Source organism: Fundulus heteroclitus, chromosome 22 (assembly GCF_011125445.2).
Source record: "Fundulus heteroclitus isolate FHET01 chromosome 22, MU-UCD_Fhet_4.1, whole genome shotgun sequence".
Taxonomy (NCBI): Eukaryota; Metazoa; Chordata; class Actinopteri; order Cyprinodontiformes; family Fundulidae; genus Fundulus; species Fundulus heteroclitus.
Genome location: NC_046382.1, coordinates 22,913,625 through 22,927,385, shown reverse-complemented (window position 1 = coordinate 22,927,385; position 13,761 = coordinate 22,913,625). Strand labels below are relative to the sequence as shown.

Here is a 13,761-nt window from a genome sequence, read left to right as displayed (position 1 = left end):
TTGGCCAATTATTTCTCTGGCACTTAACACCAATCTAAATCATGCATTTTATCTCCTTCGTGACACTTTTGTGTGAGCTAGAAAAACTGCTGCGATCTTGGATGAGCCTTAATGCGACAGCTCTATCTCCATTAGAAGAGGGAACGCCCCGACATATTAAAAATTCATAAAATTGGCTTTATGTACTCATTATCCACAGAGTACTTCTCTTATTTACTTGCGATGATTTCCATCTACGCAATTTTTTTTGCATTAACTTGAGCCATTAAGATTGTTTGCTCCCTGCCTTTTCTTTGCATAGAAAATACTCATGGACCTGTGAGTCCGTTTATGTTGTGTGTTTGTCTGGCATTAGCTTTGTGTGCCCTCTGTTTTCCTTTCCCAGGGTACGTACACCTGGCTTCTAGCTTTCAGCATTTAGGGAGAGGCATCAGCTCACAATGCTAATAGCAGTTAGCGCCACAACAAACAGCAGATCCTTCTGGTTTTCCCCGACTTGCGGATCAGATTTCCACAAATAAATGACTGCAGGTTACGACGAGAACAAAAACTTACTGAAACCTCACTCCTTTTTAAACCAGTGAAATCAGTTGTGAACATGCACTACCGCTTGAAAGATGTACCCCGTTTTCACCAGGGCTCAGGATGTTTTCTTTGATAATCCTCCATCAGTAATTTCACAACATAACTGGCTTTTCTCCACGGAGAAACAAAGCTTGCTCGATCAGGAAAAGAAAATGCTGCAACAAACACATCTGCAGCTGGTAACAATAGATTTTATACGGCACTTGCCGTATGAGCCGTACCCCAAGATGCGGGCAATGAGACTTGTGGAGAGCTGGAAGACAGAAACGCACAGAACCCTGAAGCGACCAAGCCTGCACGACAAACCAGCAGTTCTTCAATTTAAAGCTTCACCAGATGCTTCACTGCATATCAGTTGCAGTCCAACGTATCCCTGAGTGGCTGCTTTACGAGCTCAGGAGGACTGTTAATAGTTTAATTCGTTCCCAAAGCCGCGTGGGAGGCACTGCCAGCTCTGTGCTAAACAGAGAAAGGGCTCCAGCTAAGCCTTCTGACCTCGCCGGGTGGAAAATCAACTCGTGCCAAATCGGCGGACAATCTTCAGCCCGCACCACGGGCTCGGATGATGCTCCAGCGGCGCTTCGGAGCAGATCAACACACTCAACCCTGGCCAGTTTTCACAATTTCTCTTACAGCTTTCTTCACGACAAGCTTTATAAACACGTGTTGAGTGAATGATCGGAAAACATGGGACGTAATCCTTTTTCACCGTATCTGTGGGGTACCTTTAACCCCCACAGGGACAAGCTCATTGATGGAGGCAATAGCACCCTTATGAAAGAGTGTACCTCGTGGCTAAAAATGAATGCCTGCTTTCTAAGCCTCTCATGTTTCTCCTGACAGGTATTCCTCTGGCAGCCCTTCACACGCCTGCATATCTGCAACTTTGACATATTACTGCGGTGAACTCAGCAGAAAAAGCAGGACAGCGCCCACCATAAGGATCACAAGCATCTTGTTAGGTTATTGGCACAATAGAGGAGCGGGTTGCGTCGACAGAACGACTTCTTTGTGTGCTTGAGAGCTCTCAGATGCTCCAAAGCGGACCGTTGTGCCAAGCTGTTGTGAAATACTGCTACCATGATGAAGCAGTAGTTATTTAAATAGAGACATATCAGTGAAGTAGGTCAACAGTTGGATAAAAGCGTATTCTTCCTCTTTTTTTTTTTCGTTTGTTGCTGATCTGACACCATTCAATGCGATTTGGTTTGAACTTGAGTGACGCGATCAAATTCAACAACACTTGGCTGTCCTTATTTTTAAGGGTTAAACAAACCGAATCTCAGTAAAGGATTTTTTTTTTTTTTTTTTTTTTTTTACGCGAAAGCCTCTCTCTGCTGCCCCTCCAAACAAGGCACATGTGTAATTCAACAGAACATCATCGGTGGTGCATCTCACTGTGATGCAGTGTTGCAGGACAAATTAACTTGGCCTACATTTTGTATTCTTGCGGCAAAGGGAAGATTTGAGCGGCTGCCGAAAATATGAAAATCCTTCATCTCATCCTGCCAATACAGCAGAGAGCGAGGAGACTTATAAATACACTGCATATATGAATAAAACCCTCACTTCTCTGCTCTTGCAGATCTTATTTGATGCCACTTTGAGGAAATGGGGTTTTTAAAAGACAGTGTAGAAAGGAAAATGTATGATAATCCTGCAACGGACTTGACTGTTGGCATCACCTGCTAAAAAAACCTGATTTAGTTACTTTCTTTGTCTGGTTTGGAAATTTAGTCCCACCTTTTCTGTATCGAGCAGACGCGCTCTTTTTAAAACAGATGAGCGTTCTCGGCCATCCAGAGAACAATTAATCCCGATTTAGAACCTGTCCGTCAGTCGCATTTCCCTGAAGGGGGGGAGAAGGAAACACCATCTGGCAGCACGACTGCTGGATATTAATTAAAGCTGTCAAACTTAAGCGCGTCCTTAATACTTCATGTCTATCACTTCATTTAACTCTCCCACTTGTCAGAGGAATGGTGGTCTAGGTAGGACGCTCAATGACAACGCGTCTGCTTACCGCCAACCACAGAAACCGCAGTCCTCCTGCACGACCTCCTAGCAGGAGCTGTTGCCATATTACAGCCACAACGCAAGAAATTTGAATGAAACGATTTGTGTTTATTTTGGTAAAGTTTAGATTCTCAGAAATGTTGATTATTACCTATAAACAAATTTTTTTTATCAGGGCAGAAATGTCGGCCCACTAAAAAGTAATTTACTGTACACTATATGCACTCAATACTGAGTCCAGGATCTCTTGACACTTTTTCCTTCCACTCAACTTTTCATTACTGCTCTTTGGCACAACACTCTAAAGAGCCAACTTTTTTTTTTTTTTTTAGCAGTGACGTTATATGGCTTATACTCCCTTAGAGGGCGTCGATGCTTGTCACCTTAGCCGTCTAGCACATGGGTGAGTGTGTAATAGCACGGCCAAGCAGTCCATTTCATTAACGAAGCTGAACACCGTCCAATAAGACAGTATTTATGTCCAACCACAACCATTACCCCCGAAAATGAGCAGTAAATTTGCCACTTGGGCGTCTTAAATCCCACCTTCCTCGTGTCTAAAGAGCGAGCGGGCTGGCGAATCAAATCAACCTGCAGGGAGCTGTCCTCTGGTGACAAAATAACCCTGACATCTATTAGTCCAACTAAAGCGTTTAAACTCTAAGAGGCTCAGGGGAGTGTGGACTGATGCCGTGGCACCTCACTCTATACAGGAGGCTAGCTTCAGGTACAGTGGCATGAGAGGAAAGAGACAAAAAAAAAAAGGATGAAGAGAGAGGTGTGCAGAGACTGATTGGAGAAGATCAGAGACCCTAATTGGGGCCATGCGATGGGAAATGAGCTTCTCCATCACCGGTTTTCACTCTGAAAGCTCCTTCCACCGGGCTTGATCTTTAATTTATAGATTCTTTCATTTGTATGGGTGTCACTCACCTTTGATATATTGCTGGATCTGCTTGCAGAATGACCCAGAGGCTTTTCATTCTGTAAAATAAAAAGAGGGGGAGAAAAAACAAAACATTTTCAGTAAATAAAAACACATTAAAGCAAAATGGAAAAAAAATATTCAATGCTGGCCAACGTGCTCGCTGGGAAAAGACAATTTATTTTTACCATATGAAGTGCACTTTATTTCTAATGAAAAGTGCTGGTAAAGGAGCAGCCTTCCTGCGTCAGATGGAAGGCATTTATAGGGTAAATCAGGGAGAACTGATTCAAGCTATCCAAAGCTCAGGGTGTCAGCGAACCACGGCCGTTTGGCATTTTAAATTGATAAATCAACTTATTATGGCAAGAGATGAGAAGAGGACAAGCTGACTCCATACCGCGTCGTCCAAAAACTTCAAATCCAACGGTTTCATAATATTTGCATCATTAGCAGGGAAACAGAACAAGCCAATACTTCCAAAGCTGTCAAGATGCGTTATAAGCTTTAGTGATTCCCACTCGTGTCCTCAGCTTGCATCAGAGGCGGGGATAAACATCTGCTGGCGTGTCCTGGCTCATTCAGGATTGGCATTAAAGGCGAGCGTGCTTTTCTTCATCAGTGATCGATTATGATTATGTAACGCAGAATTTGCAGATATGACTGGACGTGTCAAAGAGCGTGTAAAATATAGCTTAGCTGAGAGAGACTGGCCCTGTGGGAGCACTTTCTCATCATTTCTATGTTAGGTATGGCTTAATTAAAGTGTTAAGGGGTGAAAACCAGCTCTATTACACTTTCCCCATGCTGAACTCCTCCTGCATTATTCAGACCACACACTAACTCAATTTTCCAAATATTAGATTATTTAATAGGACAAAACCCACTAAAACCCAACCACGGTTTATTTTTCATCAGTAAAATTGTCTATGCTTTGATCGCTGCATTAATACTTGCTTTTATATATATATATATATATATATATATATATATATATATATATATATATATATATATATATATATATATATATATATATATATATATATATATATAAACTGCCAACAATTAGAAGAATTACATACATCAGCATCTACCAACATGTCTAAAACCCAATTCCACTGTCTCACTGCAGCAGGCCTGCTTTATATTGAATAAAAAAAAAAAGCTGCTGATACTGATCCATCCCAGCAAGTGCAGGTGGAAACCTGATCCGACGGCTTGGCTGCTCTATTCCTGGCAGAGTGTGTAGAGAGTAAAATGAGTTTGTTTAAAATTAACATCACGATAGATAAGAGAATGAAGGCTCAAGTAAAATAAGAAAGTCCTTGTTTGAGAGGTTAAAATACACCAAATAAAGCCATTATTATAAAACCCTATACAGCTTAATCCTTAGTTTCATAATGTGTTTTACAAGGCAAAACTAGCCTTTTTGTTTTGACAAAAAACAAACAAAAAAACAAAACAAAGAAACGCGGAAACCTGTAGTGTGCAACTGTGCCTTTGTCTGGTTTTCTCTCTTTTTTTCCCTTTAAACTACTGCGGTCATTATATTTTAAGGCTATAAACTTCTGGTCAACCCAGAGACACAAACAATCGTGCACATATACGCTCACAAGCGAGGGCAGCTTAGCATGACCAACTGAACTGATATGTATGTTTCTAATACCAGTAAATACCAAGAGGCAACTTTGCTTTGGTATCACCATGCAGCCATTCTGTACATTGCAGCATCTAAAAAAATATATATTTCGGAGATTAAATGCCCACATGTCTTGGTAGCAGGTTTTCTTTGGAGAATTTGTAATGTTTAAACACAAGAATTTATGACTGACGTGTAGCAAGTATTCATAAAGTGGCCGGGCCATAAATATGTAAACTGAGGCAAGAATCCACAGACTGCAACTAAATAAAGAAATAAAATAAAGAAGCAGAAGAGGGAACACTTCTCAGCTAATTTCTGGGTTCATGGTTGAAAAAGTCCAAGAGTTCACGATACCTGTTCCATCATATGATGAACATCTAGTATCTATGAAATCTCTGCAGGGGCACGCCAGCTCTCGTTTCCCAGCACTCCGACTGTAACAAAAGGCTTGATGGAGTAAACAAACCTGACATTATGGTAACTATGTTAGGGTGGAAATATAATTATGATGGAGGCAGTGAAGAAAAATAAAACTCTGGTTGGACTATTTTTCCCCCCACTTTAATTATTAAATAAGAAGGGAAATAAAATATATTTATTTATAATATTCTTTTTGTTTTCTCATACTTTGCTCTGGAAAACACCTATGCCGAAAAACCTTTATTCCCCAATAGGAACCATTGTGGTCCGCTCCAGACACACTTCTGCTCCGTCAACAAAAACTGGAGTTTCTTCCTGCTTGTTTGTGCAAAGGCAGGAACCCGTTAGGTTCCTCTTCAGGACACAAACAGTAAATGCATTGATTATAGGCCCTTCGCACTTTGACAATATGCTGTGTTTATGAAGAATAGCGACTCTAAAACACAACACCATAGAGATGAGTAACATTCTCGTATTTAGTCTTGCAGAGATTGCAAAGATTTTAAAGCCATCTAAAAAAGAAATCCACACAAATTCATAACATGGTCCATTCATCTGGAAACTAAACTCCTTTTCAGGTTTATTGATGGCTTTCAGCACCTTGAATCATCTTGTTACTGAAAAGTGCTTTATAAATAAACTCGCCTAGCCTTATGAAGCGATCCCTTTGCTCAGATGGGAAGCTAGAGTCTACACACTCAGACTGTACGACAATCTGCAACCAATTATCACTCATCTGTGTCTAGTTGCCATGGTAATACGACTACTATAAGTGCCAAGTCTCTTCATCCTCCAACCCAGTCTTCACTTTCCACTGAAGACATGGGGACATATAAATGCTGTATAATACAGATAGTAGACAGACCTAGAAACATACAAACAAGCTTTCCCAACAAAACCAGAGCTGCTCAACAGTGATGACAAGATTATGAAATATAATGTGTTCTTCTGATTTCAACCAAACTCAAAAAGCAGGCAAATGGTTGACCTCTAAACTACTATGGCACAAACATCTGGTCTTACCGGGGTAAATGGCACTCGATTTGTGGTCAATGTGGATGTTTGGTGAAACAGAAATCGGTCGTCTTCTCCAGTGACAGAAAATGTTTCCAACATCTAAGGAGCTGTTAGAGGATTTAGAATCAATATAGTTTACTTCTCCTCTGGCGACTCGACTACGCGTCAGCATGAGGCTTTCCCTGCCAATATTGAACTGCTCATCTTTTTGTCTCCATCCCACAAGACGTGGCTTTTAAACCAGCAGAGTGACACTTGTTTTTGCTCTACTACAGACTCATTCAGGGAACGATTGAGGGACATTAAATCAAAAACTAACAGACTTAAAAACATCTCCTTTCCAAAAGCAGTGAGGGCTATCGCCCCCTGCTGAGAGTCAGTAAAGCATCAGCCCAGTTCGTGGTCTATTACATGTTACAAACACACTACTGGCAATGTCTATTTGCACACACTAGTTTCTCAGGGAGTGTCTGGTTTGACATCCATGCAGATTGCACAGTTCTGTAACTTGAAGGTTTAAAATTATTGCACAGTATTTTCTGTGTGCATGAGTGCGATGGAGCGGCCGACTAATTCATGCAACAGTATAGTAATCTACATCGTTTGTAAAGGGACTCCTATCTGACTTTCTGACTTAGATATGAGTCTCATTAGAAGCTAAGGACTATTTGCACACTTTAAGCTTTTCAGGAAGCGTCGCTGGACAGAGCAATCAACTGATTTCATAGATGAAAAAAGGTGTGGAAACACAATGTCTTGTTGTGTCTGCTTGTTATATGTAATCCGTGTGCATCCTTAACTGGAGTCTGTCTCATTATGGAAACACATTGTGCCATTAAAGATTCTTGATTCTTGGAGAGTTTGACCAAATTCTTTACTGTCGAGATTCACCACGACTGCAATCAGCCAAGTCAGTTCTTGAAGGTGGCGAACGCAGTCTTCTCTGCTTCTTGCTAACGGATTTTATTTCTGAGAGGGTAATTAAGAACAGAAAAAGTTATCAAATGAAGCACACACAGTGAAGACAATGGTCCGCAGTCTCAATTTAATGTTGGCTGCATCATTGGTTAAAGCTTGAGAACTCGCGTCTAAAGGTTTGTGCTTAACATGGTTTTTGGTGTTGCCACTCAAGACGATGGGCAAGAGTGTGAAAATAAGATGTTCTATCTTCACGCAGATTGATTTCAAAACTTTCAAAGAAGGTGCTGCTTCGACCTATTTCGTCCCTTGGTGAAATCTAAGGTGACCAGAGAACTTCAGCTACAAGGGAGGCGTGCAACACTCACTGCCAAACTCCTCTGAGATCTTACTTCTATTATGCCTGTTCATTTGGTTAGTTTTGAAGGGTACATGATAACTTATTATCTTCTATTGTTTTGAGAGAAGAATGAAAAGGGCTAAGGTGTGAGAACACATTACTGCACTGCAGGTTTTACTGTCAAGTTTTATGAAAAAACAACAACAACAACAACATATGTTTACAGATATGCTAGAGCCAGGAGGTAGAATGATAGATGGCTGCAAGGTAAGTCAAACATTTTCTGTTATTACTTTTTAGCTTTGTGAAAAGCATTATGTACTCTTCCTCAAGTGCACCGTCCTATTCTGATGCCAGAAAATAAATAACTCTACCCCGAAGCCAACACATTTGATTTGAATTAACACAAGAGCTGTTATTTAAAGCAGAACCTTCCTACAGGCACGTCATCTGATTTGCTAATTTGCTCCGAAGAGTAAATCTGCTCCAAGATGGGTGTTTTTTTTTTTGTCTGTACTTGCAAATTAAATGGTTCGTCTCCATTTCTTTGTCTTTGCTTTGTCAATGTGGTCAATTTAATTTCCACAAGATGGCAAGTACAGCTCTCCAAGGGTACAATTTGTCCAGAAAATCAATGACTAAGCTGACACAGGACCCAGTTTCCCAAGGTATGGCAATCAACGTTTAAAAAGCACAACAAAAATGTTCACAAAACTGATGATACCCGACCTCAGTCCTGTGTTCTCTGTCAAAAGTGAAAAAGCAAGGGAATACGCCAAAGCAAAGGTGTTGTTGAAATAACAAGGCCACATGTGTAATGTCGTAGATGGCAGTGATTAGGAGAGCTATTGAATAAACCCAGACTTTCATACTGACTTTTCCTTTAAAAAACATCACCGTCACACAAACTTCAAGATCCAAGACTCCTTTTTTTTTTTTGCCTCCAAACTTGTAAACTAAAAGGTGGCCTCATTATCTGGGCTCATGCATAATTCTGATAAAGCGCTCAGGTTTCACAGCTAAAGATGTGAAAAATTGAAAAAAAAAAAAAAAAAAGCCTGCAGGAGAATGATCTTATTCACCAGTGTCACAGTCTTTTAATTGAGTTGTTAGTTATTTTTTTGGCTGTTCTTTGCCTCAAAAGATTAAAGCTTTGCTCATTTTCATGCAACAATTACACGAAGAAAAGCAAACGCTCTAGCTTTTTTAAATGTGACCAAAATCCTAAGAAATATAAAATAACAAATATATTTGATGAAAACTTGATATCAGTCATTTGAAGCTAATGTTTTTGAACTGTCAAATGAAACTGCATGATAATACTACTATTACACTGAAATCTGTGATGGTACTTATACTGTCAGCCCTCATTTAGGACGTTCTAGTTGCAAGCAGAAAATCACGGGATCTGCCATTTTTTTCGTGCAATACAAGCCGATAACAATATATGTCCTTCTATTTTATGTATAAACACAAACATGTTGAAAAGTTTATATTTTACAGCTCTATGTGTACCATTGGTTGCAAGAGATACAAACCAATCAAAAGCTCTTAATTTATAGTTTAAACTGGCAAGACTCCATACATGGTATAGGCACAATTATTGGACCCTGAACCGGAGGCTGCATGGCGAGCTCCGACTTTCCCGGACGACCCCTCAGCTTGTGCCTGGCTGTGCTGAGGGGTTTCTTTCTATTATAAGGGGTGTTTTTCTCTCCACTGTTGCCCCATGCTTGATCAGGATGAGGGACTGATGCAAACTCAATGTAACTGGGTGGACTTTTTAACCACATTATATTAACAACTTAATTTAATTGTACTGTAACTGGGAACTCCAATTGCTATTTTCCCAGACTGACTTATGCCTTGTACACATGCAGCTGGGTCTTAATAAAAATTCATATCTCCCCCACATCGTTTATAAAAAATAATATTGAAAACAGAATTTGTGCTCAAACACGCACAAATACGCCACTGGGTGTTGTTTTAAACATGCCATATGCACAGGGGGCAGCGTATCACAATGTATAGCGCCACAGTATTTGTCCCAGGATGTGATGCGCTGGACCCTCAAACTCTGTTTTGTCATGTACATACGGAGACACCAAAACTAAGTATTCAGAAATAATCGGCTTTAGTGAGTTTCCGTGTGGATGAAAGGAAAACCTGCATATAAATGTACTCGTTTTCCCAGATTTCCGCCCATGTGTGGACTAGGCCTTATTCTATAAGTTTCCTGGTATCCTAACATCCCATACAGGGACTTGCCCAGACATGTTGCAACTGTTCCCCAGGGCCAAGCATGTGGTTTTGATGGGAGGACTCAGAAAGTGTAATGGCAACCAGAGCTTGTTTTTCTAGCTGCCAATAAGCAGCTACTTCTCATTTGAAAGCTCCCACCAGTGGAAAAATAAAAACATCACTTTCAGCCACTTTGGACAGATTTGATGACGAGCGAACAGATTATTAATCCTAAAACAAGCTTCAAGCTTGGAGGGCAGGCACAGCGGAGGCAGAATCTGTTTCCACTGCTTTAAAAACCGCCCAATGAGGAGAGCAGGAAACAGCGAGAATGTCTTCTTGTTAAAAACTGCCTTGATCCCAACAGAAAACGATGTTCAGCAGTGTCGTCTCCATGTCGCATCTACAGAGCTCTAGCAGACATTATAATAAGCATGTTGTTTTCCAGACAGGGAGATGTTTTGTGCCATTTCCTCTGCAGAAAAGGGCCACAGAATGACCCTGATCCCTTAACTGGAAGCCTAACAAGGTGAGGAGGGAGGAGGACGACTATAACAAAGAAAGACAAAGTAAGAGGGAGAGCCTCTGCTGTCAGACAGCAATAATGAGGTGCGAGTCAACGGAATTAAATCGGTGAAATTAATGGAGAGATGTTTGTTTTTTTCTGCACACAGTTCATTACTTCCCCCACTATCCTTTGTCTGTAAATATATCTTGTCTTTAAGAGGCTTCTGCAAGCTGCTGTGATTCAACAGAAGCTAAATAAATTACTTAATAGGAACAATTCCCTCACCAGTACCTTACCTTCGGCATCGGCTTGGACATCGAGAACAACTACAATGCCCATTAGCATGCTTTCATTATGCAAACTTCAGTATAATGAACTGAGAAACTGCCAGCTGTAAACATGAGCGGATAAGAATAGAAATATGTTTAGAAAATAAAGCTAAAAAAAGCCCAGTTTGGATGAAGCAAAGCAAGCCAGACACCGTTATATTTTAATGTGTTGTATTTACTTGACTTTGTCTGGGCCATTTTAACACAGAGAAATAGTTTGATTTAAACCATTCTCTTTAAGATAATTAATTTATTGTCTCGCAAAGGGCCAAATTCAGGTGTGACAGCGGCAAACACACAGACAGTTACACACAATTATTAGCAAGGAAAAGAAAAAGAGAAGAAGAAACTCCAGCCTATTTACTTAAGACACCATAATACAACATGCATGGTAGTGCAGCAGCATCCTAACTAAGGCGTGTGCAACGTACCTTTAGCATCTGGGAAGAGTTTAAACAATTAATGGTTAGATCAGAACCTGTGCAACGATTAGTATGACGTAGCCAGTTATGTCTATTGGGAGCAGCCAAAATTATAGAGACTGACTGCAGCTGGGAGGAACGATCTGCAGAAACGCTCCTTAGAGCATCTTGGATGCAGAGGTCTTTGTAGCTATGGCTGTATCTAGGCTTAACCATATGGAAAGTGAACCTCAGCCCTAGACTTAGGTCATTTGCATCCTCTGCCGCATGTTAAAATGCAATAATAACAAAAACGCTTCTTACACCCATTTGATAAAACCTGTTTTGCTGCAAACTTGAACAGGGTTTCCAGACTGTGAAGGTGATAAGACAGGCTCAAATCCATCTAGAAAATCTAAACGGGGAGGAAAATGAACTACACAGATTTGAATGCTAGTTTCAGACATCTGAATGCGTAATGTGAATGCGTTTCCTCATCAGTCCTATTAAAACCCGTATGGAGGGAGTGGACTGTGACTAAATATGCTGTCAACACATTTCCTGCCATGCTAGTTCTAAATGACTAAACCTGCTGAACTACCTACCAGTCAGTGAAACAAGTCTGTTTAACTTTAAATTAAAATCGCCCGTCTGGGTTTAGAAAACCAACATTAATCTGATGGTCGAAACTGGGTGAAGCTTATGATTTGTACCAGACTGTAACTCGACGTCTGATCTTTCGGCCCAAAAGAGGTTTAGAAATTAGGTCACCACTTGCCCTGACCCTCCACTTGCAAAGAAAATCTTTCCTAAATATAGTTTACCAGAAAATACAGCTGACACGGACAAACGTGCGAACAGATTCGGCATGTTCGAGCAAACACAGCAGTTATTGTCTCCTCCCTTGGCACATCCTGGCAATCCACAATAAAGAACGCCTACAGCAAGGGAGGTCGGCCATCGCTGTGGCTTTCTGCTCGTGTCGTCGTCCAGCGGTCACTCCAGGAGGAAATGCGGAGCGACTTCAGGTTTGCAGGCGAGCAGCAGAAGAGAACCAGATGAGAAATCTCAACTATGCGCAGCAACGACAAGCAGAGCCTGGCTGACCACAGACGTCCAAAACTAAAGACAATAACAACAATGGCTGCGTCCGAATGTAAAGGAAATGGACTTCATAAACTGTGAAGTCAACGATGTGCAGACAGAGGTGGAAATGAAACACATGCTCCAGGTGCTGGTTTTCTACAAAGCAGCTCAATTTTTTTTCCTTTTGAAGAGCCTTTCTCATATGACTCTGTATTTATTTTTTCCCCCCTTTCTTTAACAAGTTCAATCTGAGGCCCTAAAGGAGTCATATGCAGCCGGTATCATAAAACCACACCATCCTGAGGCGAAGAAAGACTCTGGGAGATCTTTCTGTTTATGAATAAGAACTTCTGTGTGATCCCCAGCAGGATGTATGCTTGCAGTTTTCCCATTCCCACCTTCATCTCCTCCTCCTCCTCCTCTTCCCCCTGTCATCTTAGCAATAATTACATCAGTATGTCCAAACAGGATGTGGCGAAGTTGAGACAGTGACCACCAGGTTGAGGACAACGCAGACCTTTTTTTTTTCCCCAGAAAGGCTCTCATAAATACGTTATTAAACCTCACTTTAACGGCCAATCAGAGCACTGGCGAGAGATCAGGAGTGAGTTTTCAGAGGGGATGTGCAGTATGTTAAAGGAGAAGTGAAATCTAAGAGAGACATGGGAGGTGGGTGGGTCTCCTCCACAGAAAGGACTAAAAACACCAAATGATTTATGGGAAAAGATTTCAATATCTGCCATAAAGTCACATTTCCTCATTAGCAGCTCAGTCAGTTTCAATCCCTCACGCCATTTATGACTTGCCTGACGAAGTCGAGCTACCGCTAATTGGCAAAGTGCAGTTATGACTAATAGCTACATATTTGTGCTTTATCTTATACTCCCCAGTGACAACATTATTCCCTCAGAGGCTTAAAGAAGCACAGACATCCCAACAGAAACCAGGAGGTCAATTCAATAAGGATGTAGAGTAGCTTTCCGCTGTCCTACGCAACACTACACGACACAAGCAGGCATTTCTTGCTTAATTTGGGAACACCCATGCATTAGCTTTCACAACTTCAGAAGTATTGTGTTAAGTGCTTCAGTGTTGAGTCAGTTAAGTCCTGAAACAATGAATGTATGTGGGGTATAAGAAAATGACATTATAATTAAGGAACATGCAGGTCTTCAGAGGTTAAGAACAATCAGCTGAATAGCAGCTGGAGTCGCACCGCGTACAGTACCTTGTGAAATAATGCATACCTTGTGATCTTTTCACACTGAGTCACGTTGCCACCACAAAACTATGTGCATGTCATTGGGCTGTTATAAGATAGACCAAGCTT

At 41.0% G+C, this 13,761-nt stretch overlaps 1 protein-coding gene across 5 annotated transcripts in view; it reads right to left on the bottom strand.

Moving 5' to 3' along the window:
- march8 (membrane-associated ring finger (C3HC4) 8) overlaps nucleotides 1–13,761 on the bottom strand; it is a 111,613-nt gene that overhangs the window by 27,328 nt on the left and 70,524 nt on the right. For all 5 annotated transcript variants that reach the window (XM_036125852.1, XM_036125854.1, XM_021307540.2 and 2 more), the window contains one exon: nucleotides 3,535–3,585. In XM_036125852.1, coding sequence (XP_035981745.1) covers nucleotides 3,535–3,585 — 51 coding nt within the window. The remainder of the gene's footprint in view (nucleotides 1–3,534; nucleotides 3,586–13,761) is intronic.